This window comes from Myripristis murdjan, chromosome 5, assembly GCF_902150065.1.
Source record: "Myripristis murdjan chromosome 5, fMyrMur1.1, whole genome shotgun sequence".
NCBI classification, from domain to species: domain Eukaryota; kingdom Metazoa; phylum Chordata; class Actinopteri; order Holocentriformes; family Holocentridae; genus Myripristis; species Myripristis murdjan.
Genome location: NC_043984.1, coordinates 11,184,470 through 11,207,905, shown reverse-complemented (window position 1 = coordinate 11,207,905; position 23,436 = coordinate 11,184,470). Strand labels below are relative to the sequence as shown.

Genomic DNA, 23,436 nt, shown 5'->3' with positions numbered 1-23,436 from the left:
ATATATATAAAGCATGTCTCTTCTTTTGATATGATAAGAGGAATGTGGAATGATGAAGAATCTTTTCAGACATTGATAGACCTACTTTGTGCTGGATTGGGTTTTCGAACATCTCATATATTCAGTTAATACAGGCTTTGCTCCCAAGACAGTGATGGGCTCCTGGTCGACTCTGCCGTGCACACTCAAGGTGAATATTTTCTAAATATAGTTTAGTGCAGACGCCACTCTGACGCTGATTTCCAAATATGGTGTCAGCTCACCACTGTAACACCAGCTGAATCTTCAAAAAACACCTACACCTGGAATGGTGTGAAATAAAAAATGAACATTGAACCAATTTAAATACTTTATTGTATCAAACAAATTTAGATTACAGATGTAATCATTGATCAATTCAAGTAAAATTGGAACAAAAATTCCCAGATTTAATTCATGTACACTATTACCATTTGAAACTGAACAAACATTACATGGTCCGTAAATACACTGAAGAAGAAAAAATAAAAGTCACACAGGAATGTTTTTCTGTCTTTTTTGTTTGTGGTGGGTGTAATGGTCATTATTGGCAACTGCTCATATTGTGGGTGACAAAACCAGTAAAGTGACATCTACCCTATTGGGTGGCTTTAAATTTCTGTTTCAATTTTGTTTATGACTTCTTTCAAACGTTTCAAGTGTAATGTGAAGGTTTTGGAAGGATTGTCGCATAATCTACTCTATAATGCCACTTGAGTGATACAAATAATGGAAATGAAATGGGAAAGCATGTGATGATGACTTCATAATCGTTGTTCTCGTTAGTTAAATAAAGGAATAACCCGTTTTGGGCAAAATACCCTTTGTCCAATTTACCCAGACTGAGACAGGATGTTTGATACCATTTTCACCTCGGTACATCCAGTGGGTCAGTTCGTATGGGCAGCATTTCCTGTTAGCTTAGCAACACTGGAAGTCTATGGGTTTCATTAGCCTAGCTCTCCTAAAACAATTCTCATTTGTTTTGTGTGTCTTTGTTTGTTTTTCAATCCCAAGACATGTATTTGAAAGACAAATGATACACTGTGTAAATAAGACAGCTTCCCAGTTGCTGCTTATTTTTTCACTTTGACGGAGCTAGGCTAATGACTCCCATAGACTTCAAGTCTTTAAGCTAAGCTAACCCGAAATGCTACCCATATGTGAAAATGATATCAAATGTCTTGTCTCAGTCTGAGTTAGAGTACTGTGCCCAAAATGTTCTTCTCAAGGAATGCAGTAATGAGAATTTGTGTCTGGTGCTCAAAAAGCCTGATTAACTGTCTTCTCTGTTCTGACACAAAACAAGGGACAGTAAGGACCTTTCATCTGCACAGAAGTTCCTGTACATTCAGTGCTATCTAACAAGACTGAGTCTCAGTTTTTTCTTCTCTTTCTTTCTTTCTTTCTTTCTTTTTTTTTTTTTTAATTAAAATAAGGGTGCAATCTGCAAGGCGCCTCAAGGGGGGTGGCGCCTTCCTTGTTATCGTAAAACAAAATACGTATTGCACCCTGCGTGTTAACTAGACATTTACATGCACATGGTCTGATTGATAAATGTCTAGTAACAAATGTGTAAATGAGACATGTTGATTAAGCTGATTAAGTCGTTAATAACTTCCACAGCACCCTTGATAAGACTGAAGACATTTTTGCCATACAGTAGAGCTGAGATAATGTTACTTGTAGCCTGCTTTTTGGAGAGCAAGTCCAGTGGTATAAACAGAAGCAAAATGTTTTATTAGAAACTGCCAGATGTGCTATCAGATAACCTACTTCTACCACGGCAACATTTACCTTCTTAGACTGGGACCGTCAAAAGTTATGGCATTCGATTGGATAAGTAGTGGATTTTTCTCCCCGGTGATATATGAAGAGGATTAATAGTAAGTCCAGATGTTATTGCTTTGAGATGGAACCATATTGCAGACGTCATGGCACATACGTATAATGAAAACTGTCGAAAAGGATCACAAGTAGAATGTTTCTTACTTTTGAACATAAACAGGGGCATTGAGCATGTGAGCTGTGGTCCTTTACAGTTATGACTGTGCACGACTGTGACATTAGAAACACTCTCCCCATCTACTAGTCAGCACATTAGACTCTGGTTCATACATAGTTACGTTTAGTGCAGGGGAAGCTATAGAAAACAAATATATTATAACCAAATAACTGTCCCTTTCCGTAGGGATTTGACACAAAATAAGTGTAGAAATCTTTTATTTCTTTTCGCCAAGGTGGTAACTAAGGCCTGACTGGAGAGAAATATAGATGCCCTGATGTTCCTGTATCTAAACCAGTGGGTCTGCACACACAATCTCCTTGTCACTGCGTTGGGCTGGCCGAGCAGACTGAGCAGCATCCTGCTGTACAGAAGGCTGGTCTATTTCTCCTTCTCCAGGCTGGATTTCTTTGTCTTCTCCTCCGCCAATTGACTCACGCTGGATGCTGCTGCTGCTGCTGCTTTTGTGTCTGCAGAATACAACAGAGGCATGAAGGAATGAGAGACAGTAAGAAAAAAAGGGAGAAGGGGGAGGTGAATGGGGGGATTTTAAGCAATTTTTGTCGCAGAACAAAAAGCAACACAAAAAAAGTGCTGCATTTTGTCCCAACAGATAGATAGATAGATAGACAGATACAGTGATACATAGATAGATAGGTGCTTTAGATATTACAATAAGGCAAATTTAAAAGAAAATCAGAAACAAAAGAAAAAGAAACAAAGATTGAAATCTCACATCAATGGCAGCACACGTTTTGTAGCAGCCTCTTTGAAATATACTGATCAGGGTTTCACTGGCATGTCCCTCCTTCAGCCCCCCCACCCCCCATCCCGTCCCCCTCCCTCTCCCCGTCTCCTTCTCAAATCTTTCCACTTTTCATACATGGCTGCCTTCCAAGATATTCCGGCCACTGCGGCACTCTGTGAAGTGGGGATCAAAGCCACTTCACAGATGTTTGTCAAAGTGCTGTGATTACATGACACCAAGCCGCGCGGTTGAACTATTTAACATATCTAAATAAACACTGCTTGGTGGAATGAGGATGGTGATGATGGTGATGATGATGAGTCCCCCGGGGGAAGGCCACGGCGGGAGAAATGAGGACGGGAGAGGATTCCTGTGTTTTGGCAGCGATCTGGGGTTTCATGTACCTGGCTGTGTGCTGCTTTGTTGCGAAGAGGGATCTGCTGCGACAGCGACGTTGGAACAAGCTGCTTCCTGCCCACCCAGACCACCTGCAGCTTCTAATAGACTCTCCCTGGAGAACTCTGCTGGAGGTGGAGGGAGAGAGGCAGAGAGAGAGAGAGAGAGAGAGAGAGAGAGAGAGAGAGAGAGAGAGAGAGAGAGAGAGACAGAGAGAGAGAGAGAGAGGGATGGAGGAGCGAGGGATTGAGATAACAAATCAGGGATAAAGGAAAAATGAGCTTTTCATTAGACACTGTCATGGATAAAAGGTTTTAGTCCGACGCTCTATGATATTCCTGCATCAGTATACAGAACCAAAACGCCGTGCCTTATCAATCAACCCCAACTGGCAATTACAGTTAGACGTAATTTACTCATGCTGAGTGGATTCAAAAGGCTGATCTTTAAATGAAGCCACACTTGACTGGACTGGTATTAATGGCCATTGATTCTTTTTTCAGCTGGCTTTTCATCTAGGCCGAGAACTTAATTGGTGGTTTCACTATGACCTTTAAGTAGACCACAAAAACATCATCTCGTAACCATAAAGCAACGGTTTCTCCGAAGCCTTTACACCACTAAGACTCACCACATCTGTGTTCCAGTGGACTAAGACCATAAAAATAAATACAATCCCAAAAGCAACATTGCTGATGCATTAGTCCCAGGCAATTACTGACTGTGTGTACAGTAGGTGCAGTGACCATTTATTCACCTGCCACTAAAGTGAATTATTTGGCCTGAACAGACAGGCTCAGCTCTGGTCTTTCTTGCTAAATGGAGCTGGCACAGAAAGGGGGTGGTAACTGCCAAGGTGGCACTTTGACCATTAAAGTGTTTTCATTTTAGTGTTTCCCTCTATGCTCGCTTCTTCCCCGGCCCCTCATCTTTTTGTTTCACTTCCTTTCACCCCCTTTCTCTCTGCTTACCCTATTATGCATGTACATACATTCCCTCCAGCGGCTTCATGCTTCTTACCACTTTCTCTCTCCCCATTTTACTTTCTCTCTCTATTCTTTATTCTCTCTATTCATCCCTTTTCTCCCAGTCTCCTACTTCCTTCCCCCTCCCTCCTCCTCCTTTTTTTTTATCACTCCTCTCCCCTAATAAGCTGTTTTTGGCTTCCGTCCTCTTCCTTAATCTTATCCTTCTGCATCTTCTCCCTCTCTCACAGGCCTTCCATCTGCTCTCTTCCCTTGGCACTACCCCCCGCACTTTCCATTTTTCAGAGGCCACACAACAGTGACCTCCTTATCTGGCTTCTTGCTTCCTCCTCTCACTGTGGCAACCTCACTACCTCCTCTGTCCACTCTTTCACTCTTTCCATCTCTCCATCTTCCTCATTCCATGCTGCTCCACTCCCTCTGAATTCCCGCTCTTTATCCCATAGTCTCCATTTGGCAGCTTGCATCCCTCTTTTCCCATTCATTCATTAATTTATTTCACTTGCCCACTGCCATTCCCAGCATACATTAGATATTAGACAGGTAAATGGCCAGTTGCCAGTCTATATTAGGGCCAACATGGATAAATACTGTTCACCTTGTTTTTAACATGCATCTCAGGTGATCCAAACACAAGCGGATAGTGCCAAGTACGGGTGTGAACAGGGTTCACTGTGTTTTGGAGAAGACACGCACTGGAGACACACTTAAACCACCCTGGGAGGTGGTCGGGCACACATTGTGCTCTCTACTGGATGTTTTCCAACCCAGAGCCTGCTCAGATCTGAGCGTGAACATTTGTTCATTCACACAGGGCATAGCAATGCTGGGTAAGGGCAGAAGGGCTGGCGGAAAAGATGCATCCAGATATAAAGAATGTGGTAGAAGATGGATCTGTGCAAAATATGGTAGTGAACAAATCTGGCATGTGGTCTTGTATTTAGTTTAATAAGCGAGATAAGCATTTTTTTTTTTTTTTTTTAATATCTTTTCGATTTGGAAAGACACATGTCATAATAGCATGTGCTGCTAAATTTGGGTTTGATTGTCTCTTGAATCTGTTGTGACTGCTTCTTACGTTTACATCACATGGCTGCCTGGACTTGATATGGCAACCGTATGGATCATGGTCACACAGCTGCACACCTGCTGGAACATGACAGCGAATGTTACTGGGGCCTGAGCTGAGAGACTGAAGTATAATCGTAGTAGCAATACTGCTCCTGTTCACACACATAACCATTTGCTGTTATTCTGCCAAAATATGTGTAGAACAGAGTGAAAGGGGCTTTAGAAAGTGTTTTATAGGCTATGTACACTCCACATCTTGCCCTGGTTTGCCCCACCCTCTATACTTGAGCCATGCTCCCTTCCACAGCTCATGACCTGTGTGTGGAAGGCATCATTGCACTCAGCAGAGCTTGCTTTTTCAGCCAAGTGGCTTAGGCCTGCCATCTCATTCTGCTGGTCCATCAGTTCACTGATTCACAAAGCTGTGCCCACCCTATACTGAACACAACTTTCTATCGATGAGGTTTAAATTTGCCATGGAGATCAAGTGTTTGTGAGGTTGTGTGTGTGTGTGTGTATGCAAGTATGTGGTCGCAGCTATTATGAATTTTGCACTTGTTACAGGTCATACCCTCCATTTGGCAGCGCAGCTTCTCAAAGGCCTCAGCAGTGGCCTCGTCATCGTGTGGGAGCTCCTCCCCAGGGGGAACAGAGTCAGGGCTGGGCCGGTCCGACAGGCAGCTCTCTGAGGAGCACTCATCCCCGGCTCCCTGCTGCTGCCGGTATAGGTGGTGCTCTACCAGGAACTGCAGCTCTGGGAGGAGAGAGAGGAAGAGGGAAGACGGAGGTGGTGACACAAGAGAGATGGTGGATTGGAGAGGTGAAAGATGGAGTATGTGTGGGTGGGAGATGGAGAAGAGGAGAAGGTAAAATGGAAGGAGCAAAAAAAGTGGTGAGGAGGAAAGCATTGATTAAAGAGGGTGAGAGGAGTTGAGACGGAAAGAAGAGCAGAGGGAGCAGATGGAGGGAGAAGGAGGACAAGCCAAGAAAGAGCACAGAGAAGAGAGATGGAAGGGGTATTGATGTATGAGGAGATGCAAGGGCAGATCAAACACTTCAAAGAATACTGTAGGTAGAACTTTTTTTTTCTGAAATAAATAAATAAGAACAAGCAATATTTGGCTAATTAACACCCAGCTCTGCCTCATACGGGGCGGGGGCAAAAGAAGACACATCAAACTGGGAGGATGATTAGTGTAATCACCTTCTTCATCTTTTTTAATCACCTCCTTCATCCATATTTTTATTACTCCTTACTCACATGTAGAGGCATAGCCCACTAAAGCACACTCATTATCGCTAGGACTTGTACAGTGTAGTGACTCATCACACTTTAAAGCTGTTTAGGTGTGAAACTAATTGAGAAATACCCATCTCAGAGTATCATTTCTTATTAGTGTTCCCTCACCAAGGTTTCCTGGTTTGGAGGGTTTCTCCATTGTATTGTATGCATTCGGTATCAGCCACTTGCACTTGCATGAGGTATTTACGCTGAATTAGATACTTGAAAAGGCAGCAGTTATTGTTATTTTGTGTAATGACGGATAGTGTTTATGCACAATTGAAAAGCTCATTCTCGTCAGAGCGCCTCTGTATATCGCAGTAGCTGCTGTAGAAGCTGTTTCCAGTCCTGTGTGACTCGGTATTATTTGGCATACGTGGATAAGAGGCAGGCTCTCTGTGTCTGATCGTTGGTTCATTTATTTGTTTATGTATTTGTTTATGTATAATGCTTATGTACAATGCAATGCTTAAGGAAATTACTTGTAATACACAGTCTTGATGTGGCACAAGAGCCCCAGGAGCCTTGCAATGAGTGGGCAGAAGGAAAAACTGGATTGAGCCAGTATATTCTATATGGTGCTGATACACTGAGGGACAACAGAGAAAACAGACAGCTGCCTGTGTGTGTGTGTGTGTGTGAGTGTGTGTGTGTGCTTTCATAGTGCTGTCCAAATTTTTTTGTAGGGTAAAAGCTGGAGCCCTTTGAACTTTTTGGACCATAAGTAATTATCTGTTTACTATTCACCAACTTCTCAAAGGGGCTCGCTTGGGAGCTTGAGATCAGTTTTTCCCCTCAATTTTCATAACGGTAAACAACTGATTTCACTGGTACACAGCATCCCAGGGTTCTGTGAAAGCAACCTAACAATTTACAGACAGAGGAGCGAGAATAATTATGGCCTGGCATAATATTAGTACAGCAACTGACCTAGATTGGTTCGGTTCAGTTCAGTTCTTTATTGTCCCACGTGGGAATATTGGCTCCCAGTGGCAGCATAGCGCAACAAAACACATACCGTCCCATCAACAGATTGTGTATAGACGCACAGTGTTCAAACTGAGAATCCTGATATATCTTGATATTTTACAGTAGGTGCAGCTATACAACACATATAATCCATCCACCTTTTTTTGAAAATCCATTTTACATTCCAACCCAACAAAGGGCAGAGAGTGATCCATATATGACTTACATGAATTTCACTGCATAATTTCACTGCATAAGAGAAATATAATGTGTGTTCATACAGTCAGGGGAAGAAGTCATGTAATGAACCTCTGCATATGTGCAAGCAGCTCTGTCTTTTTCTAACTATAGCTGACACATAAACGCATGAGTTAAATATTTTATTCAACAATCCTCCTAGTTGCAACAACACTGTGCTACCACAGCACTTTGGTTTGCACAGTGGACACGGTGGACTGTTTTAAGTCAATGTAGTTTCATTCACTCACCCCCAGAGAATTTAAAAAACACCTAATATGCTTGTTTCTTTGGTGAAGACGGATTTGTGCACCTCAAGCAAATATTTGCATCCTTTACATGTTCAGGGAGCTTAAAAGTGAACATGAGAGTGAAATTTGAATTTACAGTAATTTCTCTCGAGCAATGAAGCAAAAGCACAGATATAAACTCCTATACTGCAGAAAGCCTGCAGCAGAAAGTGAAGCTTTTACACAGACTTCATTTGTGGCAAAAATAACAAATATTACACCAAGGCTGATGGAGGTTTTTAACAGATTCTACCTTTCATTGTGGGCGTCCCCTTTTGCCCTTTTCTCCGTTGTCTAGGGGAGTTCAGCAAGGCTGCCTGCAAAACATTGACACAAACCAGATGAACATAGGGCACCGTGATGGGAGAGACTCCTCACAGAGCCAGTGCAAAATAAAAATTACCATTCATTTTTTTTAATGAATATTTTTTCAAAATCTTTTGTCATCAGATTTGACTTTCAGTCACAGAACATAAATTATAGAGTGCAGATTACCTTGTACAACTGGTTTGGGAGACGGTCTTCATCTATTTCTGTAAAAAGGTAAATAAAATTAGGAGATATTAGCTGGTGCATATAGTGGATATAATAAGAAATAATAATAATTTGGTGCACATTTGTTGCACACATATTACAGACGAGCAAATACATGGTGACATGGTGTTATGACATAAAAATGTCGTAACACCACACTACCCACTACTCCCTCCCACACACACACACACACAAAGAAACACATTTATGCACACATATAGCAAAGTCCCACATCCACTGCAATCTAGACATTTGATATAAAAAGACAGTTCAACTAGTGTGTCTATACAACTGCATGCAAGAGTGGGCTGTGTGTCCAAACAGAGGAAAGTGGAGTAGATATGAGGTGACCTCCAGCCAGATGGTGATCTGACCAACTACAGGCAGGCAGAGGATGTCTGCTCAGTGTAAACAAAGGATGGTGGGTGGAAAATCATTTGCTTTTATTTTCCTTAGCTTTGGTAAAAATCTATAAATAAGGCAGCTTCATGGATAATTTGTGCTGAAAAAGGAAATAGTATTCCACCTTCATCATCCTCCTAATGGACCCCTGCATGGAGCCGACTGCTGATGGCAGATTAAAAAAAACGATACATGGTAGAACACTATTTATCCAAGTCCCCTAAAGGGAAGTAAACGTTAAGCACACTTACTCTGTGCTCTCTCGGATAAATGTGGCCATGTGTATGTGCATAGCATTTACCTGCTTATTTGAACAAGACAACTACAAATTCACCATTCATCAGAGTCTCATTTACAGTTCCAGAAATTTTATTGGCTTATTTGAAAACAGTATTTCTTGAGCTTTTAAAGGGGACTAGTGCAAATACAGTTTAAAACTACACATTCACAACCACATAAAGACGTGACGCTCACATAACTCCAAGTGGAAAAACAGATGCTGTATCCTTTGTGGTCAATATGTGTAACACGACCCTGTGGTCGCTAAGAAAAAGTTACAGTGGGGAAAGGGGTGTGTGTGTGTGTGTGTGTGTGTGTGTGTGTATGTGTGTGTGTGTGTGGGGTGGGGGGTGGGGGGGGGGGGCGTGATTACAGAACAGTGAAACCATTAACTGTGATCAATAGTGAATGTGTTGAAACCACATCAAACTTTGTGCTTCCCGACTTGGAACTTTTTTCTAGGACACCACCTTGTTGCTTGGCAACCTATGTATCCCTAGGCACCAGGCAAGTAGTGTGTGTATGTATATGTGTGTGTGTGTGTGTGTGTGCGTGTGTTATTCCTTGCTTAAAAAAGTATGCACTAGGCTGTTCCAAATGCCAGTGATGTGCTTGTTTCTTTTTCATCGTCTTTCTCTCTGTTCAAAATACAAGCCCAGTGGGGTGTAAAACTCAACACAGAAAGCATTATATTTCATTTCAAGAGGGTTCATCTTTTATTCTCTGCATGTTTACAATGATGCTTGAAACCGAATCTTATTTTTAGTGCCTCCCAAGAGTTTGTGTACAGGACCATACAATCACCAAGGATTTTGTTTCAAATCAATCCCAGGAAACAGGCCGGCCTTAGGCTGTACTTCAAGTCGCAGGGAAGAGCTTACTCAATACAGAAGATTTATCTGTTTGACATACAGCGGTAAAACCTTGTGTCAGGGATCTGCAATTAGACTGTGCAGTGTTTTTACCCAGAGGTACAAAACTATGAACAGGTTTGGCAGATTTTACAGCAATGAAAAATTCATTTACAGTAAAAATTTAATTTAAAATTGAATTATTATTATTACAGGAATGCTTGTGCACTACATTACTGCCTTCTCAATTTTTTATGTGGTTGCAGTGTTTCTGAGAATCAATTTAACTTACAAGATTTAGACCGCTCTGTTACAATTCCAGCTTTAAGCCTGTGATTGGATTTGCACAAACCAAAAATAAAATCTTAAAATGTCACATTGGCCAGGGCTGATCATTTCATATTTGGTTATTTATGGGTATACACACATACCAAACTAAACTTCAGGCTCTGAATATCTTGTATTATTCTAGCATAAACTGTCTTTTCTTTAAGCTTGAACAATAACACAATTTGTCTCACATGGATTTAACATTTTTGCATGTGTAAAAACTTCATATGTCTGTCAAAAAGCAACAAATTTAGATTGCACAGGGCTGATATTGAGATTGCTCTCTTTGTGTATCAAGCCCATCTGCGCTCCCAGAGTCAGCGCGAAGGCCAATAGCAGTGCCTCTCCAGCAGTGATGAGTCTATCAGTGCAACTCCCAGCTGACCGTCTGTCTGACACCAAGCCAGATGAGAACAGATAGGGTCCTCTGACTTCATTTCATGCAGCTAAGCCTTTCTAATTTAGTTGTCAGCTCTGGCCATGGTTATGATTTTATAGACACTGCATAAAATAAAACAATAATAAAAAAAAAAAAATCACAAAACATTGCAAATTCTCTTGCAGCTTTGTTAACTAAACCAAAATAATATGGTAGGGTTGGGCAGGGTATAATTCTGTTGTACATGGATATGCTTTTGAAACAGTTTGTGTGTGTATGTATGTGCTTTGTGTGTCCATTTGTGTGTTTATGTGTTTATTTGTGTGTGTGTATGTATGTGTGTATCAATAGATAGATAGACAGATAGATAGATAGATAGATACTTTATTCATCCCGCAGGAAATTCACATTTTTTCAGCAGTATCCACAGATTACAGATTAAGTAAATAAAAAACAAAATAAAAATAAAGAATAAGATCTAAGTACAACAGAATAACCTAAGTACAACCCAGTGTGCAAAAAGCAATGTGCAAAAAAAAAAAAACAAAAAAAAAAAACAGAAAAAAACGTGTGCATGGGTGTATAAAATGTGCATAGAGGTAGGTCAATGTGCAAATTTAGAAGACTTCTACAATGCAAGCCGTTTAGTGAACTGAATGCTAAATGTTGTACTGCTCTATGCTGATGACAAACTCCTTGAAGGCGCGGATTCTTACAGAGTTGTAACAACTTATCTGTTATGACCTGCAACAGTCATTCACACTACAGACACCATTAAAAATGGCTGACAGGCCTCAAATTCTTTGGTGACACATCAGGTCTTGATACTGATTTGATGGAGATGTCTACGCTATAAGCATTTGTGCATATATGGTAGGTGTTAAGGTCTTTATCTGAAAATTGTTGATCAATTCGACTCATATAGCTGTATTATTTTAACATGCATTTCAAACGCATGCTGTTGGAGGAAGCACAAATCAGGTGCCTTAGGTGCTTGAGGAGATGAAATACATCACTGAAAGGGAGCTACTGTACTACTGGACCAGAACCTGCAGCAGTCCAGCCCGACACAGGCATGAGCCCAATGTTTAGTAGTATTTTTTAATTGTCAGACCAGCCCGATCTGTCATTTTTCCCATAGAAAAATACTATTGTCTGCTTCTGCTGAGAGCAACTGTACTGTGAGCACAAATGCACTGAATGCCTGTAGGCCACTGAACTGCAAGAATATTAGCAGTTGTTTTGGGAATAAAAGACCTAGAGTTCCCTGATGTTTGCTTGACCACAGCCTCCCCTGGGTCGAGATTTTCCTGACCTCCTCAGCATCCATTTCACTTCTAAACTGACACACATGAGGCCCATAATCTGGGAGCAAACAATGCCTGCCTGTTACTCAAAATAAGTCGCTACCACAGTGCACAGGCTGACCCTATGAAACCTGCTGGAATAATTAAATAACCTGAGCATGAACCAACCAAAACCCACAGGGTACAGTCGGGCCAGATACAGTTCAGTTTGAGAATTACAAACTCTTTTGAACGGCTAGAGTGTTCATTTGTGGTCATGTGGCCATGTGTGTTGGCATGCCTACAGTCCAGAGATCTTATCCTGGCTTGTTACTGTTGGAAATCAGTATTGCAACCAAATAAGTAGTGCTGTAGCTGTTCATCCTCAGAAAAACACAGAAAAAATGTCAAAACAGCAGCTAATTAAGAGAAATCTATTCAAACTTTCATAATTCAGCGTTTCTACTTCACGTTGCTTTGTTTCATATCTTATTCATTCTTTGCCCTTCTGTCTACCTCTCTCTCTCTCTCTCTCTCTCTCTCTCTCTCTCCCTCTCCCTCTCTCACTAGCATAATAAATGACAGCAGTTCTCTCCTGCTCTCTTTTCTGCTGTCACACCTTGTCAGTGTGGGGGGGTTCAAATCAGGCACCTTCTTGACACAGTTCTGCTTCTTTATTATTTAGCCCGCAGCCTGTATATAAGTTGCCTGTCTATCTGTGGTTGTTCCTCTGATGTGCGATTGGATTGCTCGGTGCACAGTGGAATCTGCAGAGCATTAAATAATGCAGGGCTCTGTCTGATGTGGGGCACACCATTACTGCAGCAGCACAGCTCTTCTCCCTCATCATCATATTCATATCACCTCCTCCCCCTTCTCTCTGGCTCCTCCTAATTCTCCAGTCTCTGTCTCCGTTTGTGTCTCCATTTCTGACATTGCCTTTGACTTTCTGTCCCAGTCTTCCTGTCACTGACATTGCATCTACTTCTGTATTTGTTTTACTATCAGCCAGTCAGAGTATGTCCGTGGCACGACAGTCTGCCTTCCTCACAAAAGCGTTTTGCCCAATCAAATGCATTGCCTGCTCTCTCCAAATCATTCTCAATCTCTCTCTCATGGTTCCACTGTGAAACATTAATTGTCTCTTCAAATTCTGCATGTCCTCATTCCTTCTCTTCACTAATTATATCTCTTGTACCCTACTCCATTACTCGTTCCTTCTCTCTCTCTCTCTCTCCGTCTGTGAAGTACTAAGCAGGGTGGATTGTTAAGAGTGCTCTCCTCTCTTTCATTTGGAGATCAAAGGTGATTTTTACACACTCCACAGCGCTCAGTGTCCTATTATTGAATTGCACACGCATACATACACAGACACACATGCACACTGAGCAGTAAATGGTTCACAGTCGGCTCTGTGACAAATACCCATAGATCAGAGGCACAGACACAACAGATAGTGTCTCTGGTGTTTTGAAGTAGAATCTGATCCACCCTTATAACCTTGCTGTGCAGTCTAAAGCACACAAATCACAACAACTCTCCCTAATGCTGGAAATTCCTGAAAAAGAATATGTGGAATAACACAAAGGTAGTTTTCTCTGTTGGTTTTGTTTGATTGTTGGTATCCTGGATGTCTCCAAATTATCAGTACAAAGGAAGAAACCACCCACCCCACTCCGTCTTTTCACCTGGGGAAAATCGCCCTCTGCCCCAAATTACTAGTTGGCCAGCAATCTTCATTCCGTAGTGGGCCACGCTACACATTTACACACCAGCGAGTACGAGGGAGGCGGGGAGGAAAAGCAGCGGGCCAGCGCATGACTCACAGACTGGGAGAGTGATAGTTACGCATGGTAACTCTAGTGCAATGATTACAAGTGGAGGGCTCTAATAGGTCTAATAGGCTACTGGCTTGACTCATGTAGTCACTCATTACATTGAAATTTGCATGCATGCATTCAGCCATAAAAATGTGCCTCTTCACCTTGTGGTGGTTGGGGAGAACCAGATGCCAATCAGACGCCCCTAATACTCATTTTTGGCAATGCACCAAAACAGCTCAGAAATGAGTTTTGTGCCACTTGGAGAATTTGAGTAATTTGGTTACTTTTGTCTCTGTATTGCATCAGATGTTATATCACCATATACAGTAGCATACATAAATATTTTACACCTGCGTCACCATCACTAACACTCTTAATTCACACCAGATTCATAACAGGACTCTAGGAGTCAAGCTCTATGATTACACCAGGGGTGTTCAGAGATGCTATTTCCATCCATCAACCAATTTATTTTGAATTTGGATAAATCAAAAGGTGGATAGAGCTGAAATATTACTGGAGTAAACAAAAGCATACAAATGTGACTCAAACAAATAAGGACAAAAACTGGAGGCAAAATGCATTATTTTTGCTTCGCCATATATTGCACATTGATTCTGGAACATCGCAAGACTGCACTGCCTGCTGTGACATGATTGGTCGACAGCTTGCCACACACCAGCCTGGCTAACTGTCAACAGTGTTTCTACAATGTAAGACACTGTCAATGTAAGTCCTCCTCAAGCTAGGTTCTGTATAACAGAAGTGAGTACAGACCTGAAGAAAGGCCTGGACATGTCAGACAGACAGAATGTGATGATTAGATAGATTATCGACCATGATAGCACTATGCATCCAACTCCTCAATACTCTCTCCACTGAATGCGGCTGTAGATGCTGCTATACTCTGTGTAGAATACACTCATATAGCTGGTGGATAGTCTCTGCCCACTGACACATAGGCTTGTGAAAGCTTAAAGCATAAACCTGGGACTAAAGAGGCACAGACACTGCAAAACACAGAGGACACAAGATGTGAAATCGTTACATTTAGATTTACATTTACTCAGCTCACAATTGTTCTGCAACAAAATCAGCACAATTCACAAAATGTACTCATGACCATGATTTTATATTTGTTGTGTGTCAAATAAAATTTTGAAGCTTATTGATAGCTTATTTTCTATTTATTTTAGTCTCTAAAAATTGTCATAGGGTCCAGGACAGGCATCTTGCTACCTGTTTTTGGGTGTTCTACTGTGGAAAGTTGAAGAACCGCTGCTCTTGTGCCCCCCTGGTGGAGCACAGAGGATAGGTAGGGGTGTGATAACATGGTTTTTCTGTGAGAGCTTTCTGCACTCGACACTTGAGCCTAACTGGCCAGCAGAGCGTGAACCTCATGAGACAGCTCGCCTGTTGCTCATGTCCGTCTCTTGTTTTGCACAAAGATGACAGAGCACTGGAAGTGTCACGAATAGGGTAAGGTATCATTTGAAAATTCTAGGTTCCCGATAGATACCTAGGTTTCAATACCTGTGCCAAACCAATACGTTTCTTGCTACTTCTCATGAGGTGATCGATGACAGCCCAAAACATACTGACCCACAATACCCAGCCCTGGTTGTGAATAGTTAAAAGAATTTGCTATTTTGGTGAAGGGGTGTAATATGGTCCAGTGAAAGTGGTAAGAAATATTTGTTTGAGTACTCTCATTGTTGTCCATGCAAGCCCTTCAGCCAAACTTTGTCTTATGTCTTTTGTTGTTCTTTGGCCCCTTTATGCAACTGGTCCAAGTTCTGTAGAATGTCCTTGTCAAGAGTTTTATTTTCATATATTGTGCCATGCATATGACAGTCAAGAATGCAGGTATCTGTCATTGTAAAGTAGACTACAACTGTGCTCAATATTGAACTCATACAGGACACCGTTTTAGATGTGTATGGGAAAAGGTTGCATAGAGATGTAAATTAGATTTCTTAAAATTTCTTAAAACTGCAAACTGTATGAGATAGAAATGAACCCTGTCCTAAGCCTGTCTTGTCCACTACCGAACCAAATATGTGTGTGTGTGTGTGTGCGTGTGTGTGTCTGTCTGCCCCACTTTTTATTGACTATGCTGGCAACCTTTTTTTTCTCTTCGTAGGTGCTTCGTTTGTCATTTAAACGTATGTCTTTCCAAATATACTGCTCCTTTAATTCTTGGACACACTGGAGCCCTCATCACTTGAACCAAAGTGGCTGGTGGAGAGAGGGCTCCAAATGCAACATCTAATCAGCCATTAGTGAGAGGATGAGAAGAGAAGAGAGGAGGCAGAAGCCAGAGCAGCATAGGTGCAGCACAGGATTGTTGTCATCAGCATCTTCCAGTGGCAGCATCAGTCATCCTGCTGGAGTCTGGAGGTCCAGCAGCAGGATATTTAGAAACTGGGGCAGATGTGCTGGGCTTGGGATGGCTGCCACACTCTGCCCTGCTGCCAATCACATTACCACAGAAGTTCTGGGGAGTGTGTGGAGAAGACTGCCAGCACATTTCACGTGAAAGAACCCAGCAGTCAGTGAATTATGGCAGCACCAGTGTCTCCCAAAATGTACAACTGGCGCCAAAGCACTTGGAGCAGTGTATGTGTCAGACAGTTGGTTTGGCACTCTAATACTCATTTACCTGAGAGCCATAAGGAGACTAGTGTCCAGAGTTTTCTTCTGTTGTATTTACTTTGTGCCTGATTTGTGGTAGGACGTGCTTTGGTTACCTTATTGTGCATTAGCCCTTAATTTGTTGCTGTGTTTTTGGATTGTGTATCGTGGAAACCGACTTGCCTTTTCTACCTGGGCTCCTAGAATAGTTGATCACCCACCGCTGCATCCACCAGCCTAATTACTCTGTTACTTTCTGCAAACAAACAGAAACAGAGATCCTCCAACTTATAAAAGCAGACAGAGACCTTGGGCTGCAGCACACAAAGATAGACTCCGACAGCTCCTTCACTCAGACCGAGCCCACAGCCACGCACCGCCGAGCCACGGGGGAGAGATCCAGCCACATAACAGCACACTAAGTACTATTCACCTCATAACTAGATAAAGGCAGACCAGGGCCAACCCCTGTCTCGGAGGATACAGCCAACTGCTGCACGTACGACACTGGACGACCTCGATCTTGGTAGATGGAACTGGGACGCTGACCCAGACGCACCTTGGCTCCGCAAATTTTTCATGCCCCTGTTCAAGCAAAGTCCCGACTAAATGTCTCAAAGGTCTGTCCAGATTCACAGCTGTGAATGTTGGTCTGGTTCAGGGTTCCTTCTTATTGTGTAATTTTATCTTTTTTGGCTGACCCACTTAGCTTATTTTGACTATTTTTATACTATTTATGTGTATTTTAAATTTTATATAGGAATTAAAGCCTTCTTGTTTTTTGACTGTCTGGTCTATGTTCTGGATCTGCGTGATACAGGGGAGGTGTGTAGGACCAAACGTGTAATACCTGCAGGGATTGGACACGGTGGGTGGTAGGCATATCCTGATTGTAGCGCGCTGAGGAGACTAGATGAGCGGTTAAGCCAATAGAAACCTACACTTGTAATCATAGAGTTACAACGTGGAACTATCACTGGACCAGTCTATTGCTGTTTTTCCATACTTGTGCTCGCCTGGCTCTACTCGGTTTGACTTGGTTTCACAAGGCCACCCACGTGAAGACATGTCTTTAAATAACAACTCGAAATGGCTGCTTCACATGAACAGAGAGATTCGCTGAAAAAATGTTTTTTTTACATGGTTAGATTATCAACTACGGTAGAACTTTGATGATTCTTGTCATGGGGGCTTCCTGGTTGTAAGCAACTATGTTTCAGTGCTGGTTTAGTCTCTCTCTCTGACCAATGAATGATGATGAAGCCCTCTGACATCCATGATGGTCCAGCTTGGGTATGGCTCAACAGAACTCAGCAAACTTGAACCGGTGATGGAAATGCAAATCAGCGTGGCACAGTTTGACGCGGTGTGGCCAAAAGTGCCACTGGAAAAGCAGCATATGAATCATGTACTGGCTCCCCCCTTCCTTTCCCAACTCCCCTGTACTCGCTGGTGTGTGAATGTGTAGTGTGGTCCACTACAGAATGAAGACTGTTGGCCAACTGGGAATTTGCGGCAGAGGATGATTTTCTCCAGGTGAGAAGACTGAGGGAGGTTTTCTTTTCTTTGTGTTACTGAGTCAGTGTGCAAGAGACAGATGCAAAAGGAGAACAGAGACAGAGACAAATGCCTTTGTATTATTCTGCTGGCTCTTGGAAGCGTTATTTCAGTGATAACTGATGTGATGTGTGTTTTTAGACTACAAAACAGGCGAAGTTCTGTAATCAGATCTGATCTACTTGAACACATTAGAGCCACTATCTGTTGTGCCTGTGCCTGTGATCTATGGATATTTGTCACAGAGCCGACTGTGAACCATTTACTGCACAGAGTAAGTCCGTATGTGTGTGAGTGTGTGTGAATGCGTAAGCACATGCACACACACACATTCACACAGCTTCAAAAGACAAAGCTTGTGTGAAACAGAGCTCTCTAGAGGTAGGTTGCTGTGTTTGATCATTAAGATCCCATGAGAGGAGACACACTGGGCTGTGTTTGTAGCTGTAATGCAACAGGAGGATTCATTTGCTGTGTAAGAGGGTGGGGATGCTGCCTCACAGCATCAAAATAATGAATATGGAATTGGTTCAAGCATAATCTTATAGCTGTGGTGTCAGGGTGGTTAATTAGCTGTTGGTGTTTATGTTTGTGTGTTTGCAAAAAGTGCCTTACCAGGTGATGACTGATCACTCGATGCCACCAAAGTCGCAGGTGTGGGTCTACGTCTTCTGATCTGAAAAATGAGAGGAGTTTCATTGAACAGTGAGAGGAGAAAATACACATTCTTAGAAATCTGTTGCTGGCATGTAAATAAATTATGAATTTATTTACATGCCATGTATCTACGCGCCTATTTACATTCTGCAGATATAATTATGAATTGGTTGTAAAGTATCTAGTCATCTGAGAAAAACTACTTGAAAAACAGTTAATATGCAATTGAGGACTATGAAATTTGATGTTTTTGAAATACTTACTCACTTTTCCTAAATTCCAAGCTGTAGATTAAAAAAAAAATGTGTGTATACACACACACACACACACACACACACACACACACACATCTATCTATCTATCTATCTATCTATCTATCTATCTATATCTATAGATATAGATATAGATCTATCTATCTATCTATATCTATATCTATATCTATAGACATAGATATAGATATAGATAAGATGGAGAAGCAAATGAAGAATTTATTTTTTGGCTAGTTTTGTCATTATTACTATGCTGCGGCCTGATGGCTCATTGTAGTAAGTCACACATCGTACACATGGGTTTAAATCTGATTCACGCCTCGTCTATCACCCATTATCTCCTCAACTGAATCAAAAAAAAGCTCATATTTAAATGTGGTGAGTAAAAACACTTTGCCAATGTTTCTGCCTCTACTGTGAGGTTGTGTTGGAGGCACCGACTGTATAGGAGATTCCATCCACAATCATTAATAATTGTTTCCACAGGGAGTTCATTTGGTGTTCAGTCCAGTGTTGAGTTTTAAATGAAAATTTTGAATCAAATGCAGGCCACATGACATTGAAACTCTCCAATGAGATCAATATTGTATTGTTTCTCAAAAGCTCCTGTACTGACAGATTCTGGAGAAGCACAGCAATAAATCATTAATTTTCCATTGTCTACAGGATCATGTGATTACATTTCCATTTTACTGCTCCATAAACTTTAAAGGCTGTGTTATTGGAATGTAAATAGACTGTCAATACTCTTTCTCTCCTTCTCTCTCTCTCTCTCTCTCTCTCTCTCTCACTCTCTCTCTCTCTCTCTCTCTCTCTCTCTCTCTCTCTCTCTCTCTCCCTCACACACACACACACACACATACACACACAAAAATGCTCACATGCACATCTCCTAACACACACAAACACACTCCTTAGACATAGCTGACAGTGTTGCTGACTAATGCATCCCTCCATGCCCTCCATGCATCTTTCTAAATGCTGCTTGTGCAGCATTACAAAGCAATCCGGTCTGTTCTAGTCAGCCTGTCTGTAGTCCAGGACAACAACTCACACTGCAAAATATTTACAGTACTGGATCAGAATTGCAGAGGCAATGATAACAGTAATATGGTTTCACAGCTGCACATCTATGATTTTGCATTTTATGGTTGCAGTAGGCGGTTAAGCTCATCTCTTTTCTATCTACAGAGGAAAGTGAAGATCAAAGTTAGAAAAAAAAATAGCCAAAGGCTGTGAAAATGAAGAAAGGAAGCCACTTTGATGTGAAAGCACAAATTGTTTGTGTTTAATGGTATAAATTTGAACTTTGAACTTGTAGCAAACAATAAGTAAGTATATAACAAGGTCATTCTAAAATTGCAGGATATGTTTTGAGCTTACAATACAATCAGAGTTTTTCCGATGCCAAGCTAAAATGTTTTCTTTTCTTTCTTTTCTATTTCTTTGATATTGCATGTACACGCAAAGCTACAATTAAGGCAGGAGTTGCAGCAGTTCCCTGAGATTTCACCTTCAGGGAGAGATATTGATTTTGAACTTAAATTGAAAGCTCATTCATTAGGTTTCCGCTGTGACTGAGCTAAAATGCACATGATGAAATAGCAGACCATTACTAAGAAGCCCGAAATCCAAACATCACGTCAGTATTTACCCATTCGCCTAGGAAATCTGGATATTTGTTTTGCTGCGCTGTCTGCTTTCCCTGTGCTCTGCAAAAAAAAAAAAAAACTTCAAATGCAAATGAGATAACAATGACATCAGTGTGAACACAACACACACACACACACAAATCAATTTGCACTTACAGCTTTCCCTTGGATGTATGTTGCTCACGCTATGTTGAGGAGATTTACGCTACCTTTACAGTACAATGACATGAAATGTAGATGTTACCACCGAATAATGCACTCTAACGAGAAAAATGAGCAGTCAGTACTATCTCGGCAGGACTGTCTAATTGGGTATTCAGACATGAAGAGGCATCATTTCCTTTCAGCACCACAGCCAAGGAGGATAGGCAGGCTGCGTGAATGAAAAGAGGCATCGAGTGTCAGCCCTTTTCTGTGCCTTTCTTTGCAGAGAGATGTTACTACCTTGTACACTACACTTTTACAGGGAAACTGCTGACCTCATATCCTGTGGTGCATATCACCAATTCAGTGCTACCACACTGAATCCTCTTTGCAGCTCAAGGGTGTGTTGTTTCTCCTCTCTACATCCAAGCTCATAGTGTTAATATCTTCATACAATATAGCCTGCGCAGGCATTGTGTAAGGTTGATTGAAATACAAATAGAGGTAGTATTTCTTTGAAGGATATTGAAATATGTGTCTCTGGGTGTGTGTGTGTGTGTGTGTGTGCGTACTTTGTTTTGTTTTCCGTGCCTTGTGTGTGTGAATTGTCACTACTCCAGCAAATCCGCCACCCCCAGCGCACACTGGAGCATGAACGCTCCGTAGCTGTAAAGAACTAATTACGTCCCAAGTCATTGTTATTCTCTTCACTCGGCGGCAGAGACCCGTCCCTGATCCTCCACTCACACACATACCGCGGCCCCCGGAGCAAGAGAGTCAAACCCCCTCGATCCAACACGTCTGCCTTTCAACCCACGGTCTGTTTAAAATGCAGTCCAGTCACTTCGCACAACAAAGAACAGAAAAGGGCCTTCTGACGTGGGGTGGGCAGGAAAAGCCAAGCATGCCTGCTGTTATTGTTTACACGGGGCTGGTGGACAAAATATTCTGGAAAATATCTGACAGGCCGGGGGACAGCCGAGCACAAGCCCTGCCTTGAATCTTATGCGGAAATATTTTTGATACAACCATGTCTCAGTGTTTTGTAATGTGTTGGCGTTTTTGGTTGGACTGTGCCCACTTAACTACCTCAAGAGTTAATTTTGACAGACAATTTTGATTTAATTTTAGCCCTAGTCTATTGCAATATAGGTTTAGTCATATTTTAGTCATTTGAATTTTGTTTTAGTTTATTTTTGCTCAATGAAAACTCTGCTAGTTGTAGCTGATAATGATATAGTATTCAATGAAAACTAAGTTTTTTCGTCGAATTCTACAGTATCATTTTTCTTTTTTTTTTCTCTGTGGTATCCTATTTCAATTATGTGTTTGTGACTTTTATACATAGATTGCACAACCTTCCTCATTTTAGTTTCTTATACTGTAGGCCTACTTATCATCAGGAGTTTGTCCATATGTTAGTTATTTTTTTAATCCAGTCAGCAAAATAACATGTTGCCAATTTACATTTCTGCAAACCAACAAATATGTTGACATGTAAATGTTTCTGAACCAAAATATCAGCATATTAACATTCACACATATTGTCAATGTGCTGGAGCCTGCGTCAGCGTCCTGTGACTGTTATCTGTTAATGCAAGCTAACGTTGGCTCAGTAGCTACTTTAGCCACTTTCATTTGCACCGCCCGCCACTGAAACTACTTATGTAAGGTTAGGGAAAGGTTATGGTTCATGTTACAAAACGTTAGCTAATGTTCATGAATAATAGGCACAAGACTCAAACCGCAGTCAGTGCAGCCTTGTGCCCCTTGCAAACTACTGGATCCCTCCCAAAATGAGTTAATACGTTTTGTTTATATTTGTCTAATTGGCAGTTTCTTCATGTCTGTATTTGCTGATGGGAGCATTATGTTTAAGTTTTGTTTTCATACTGGAAAAAGTGTCATTCACAAATACTTTTTGTCATAGCTTTAGTTAACACAATTGAAATACTGTGCCTTATGCAGGATCACGAACACTTAAACTCAGTTGAATTTGGTGGAATAGAATTGAAAGGGATGACTGAGCTGAGGCTACTGTTGTTTTATTGTACGAAATAAAACGCTTTGACGTTGGTGACCTTTTTTCATGACGACATAACATAATTCATAAAAACTCTGGGTGTCAGGGCCCTCGAGGTTACAAGGTATGTCTGCCTAGATCCAGGTCAAAATCTAACCTGAAAAACTCTGAATGTGGAAATTGCACTTCGTCCTTGAGCAACCCGACCTTGAACAAGAGTTTGTCACAGAGTATCGCCCTTCAACAAGCCTCATAATCCCAAATCACAAGAGTGAGGCTGCTCTGTGCAATAGAAGACTGTGTCTGCACCAGGCGGCTCCTAGGTGCAACCATGAGGCAAGGTGTTTTAGAAAGAACATTTATGCTCACTCAAGCTTTCAAGGAGTAAATGTTAAGGTAAAGGTCGAACCAAAAAGGTCACCTAAACCTTGTGCTACGTCCTGACAGGCTGGGCTACTTTGCTGTAGGGGAGTGCTGGGACTTCAGCGCTCCGTCCAGCTCCCTTGAGTAATAACCAGCGCGCCGCCATTGCTCCCGTACGACAAAAGGACAATTCATTTTTGTCTTGCGATTGCTCATCTTTCATCATGCCATTTGAAATATGATCTTGCTAT

General features: G+C 41.6%; 1 protein-coding gene across 2 annotated transcripts in view; it reads right to left on the bottom strand.

Moving 5' to 3' along the window:
• Positions 1-1,006: 1,006 nt before the first annotated feature.
• The window catches only part of LOC115359295 (protein phosphatase 1 regulatory subunit 1A-like), a 28,017-nt gene continuing 5,587 nt past the window's right edge, over positions 1,007-23,436 (bottom strand). The window contains exons 2-7 of one of the 2 annotated variants that reach the window (XM_030051676.1): positions 18,693-18,753; positions 8,498-8,535; positions 8,256-8,319; positions 5,796-5,978; positions 3,176-3,295; positions 1,007-2,493 (exon numbers count right to left, since the gene is read on the bottom strand). In XM_030051676.1, coding sequence (XP_029907536.1) covers positions 2,405-2,493; positions 3,176-3,295; positions 5,796-5,978; positions 8,256-8,319; positions 8,498-8,535; positions 18,693-18,753 — 555 coding nt within the window. In that variant the 3' untranslated portion in view covers positions 1,007-2,404. The remainder of the gene's footprint in view (positions 2,494-3,175; positions 3,296-5,795; positions 5,979-8,255; positions 8,320-8,497; positions 8,536-18,692; positions 18,754-23,436) is intronic. The other variant, XM_030051677.1, reaches the window with a different exon arrangement.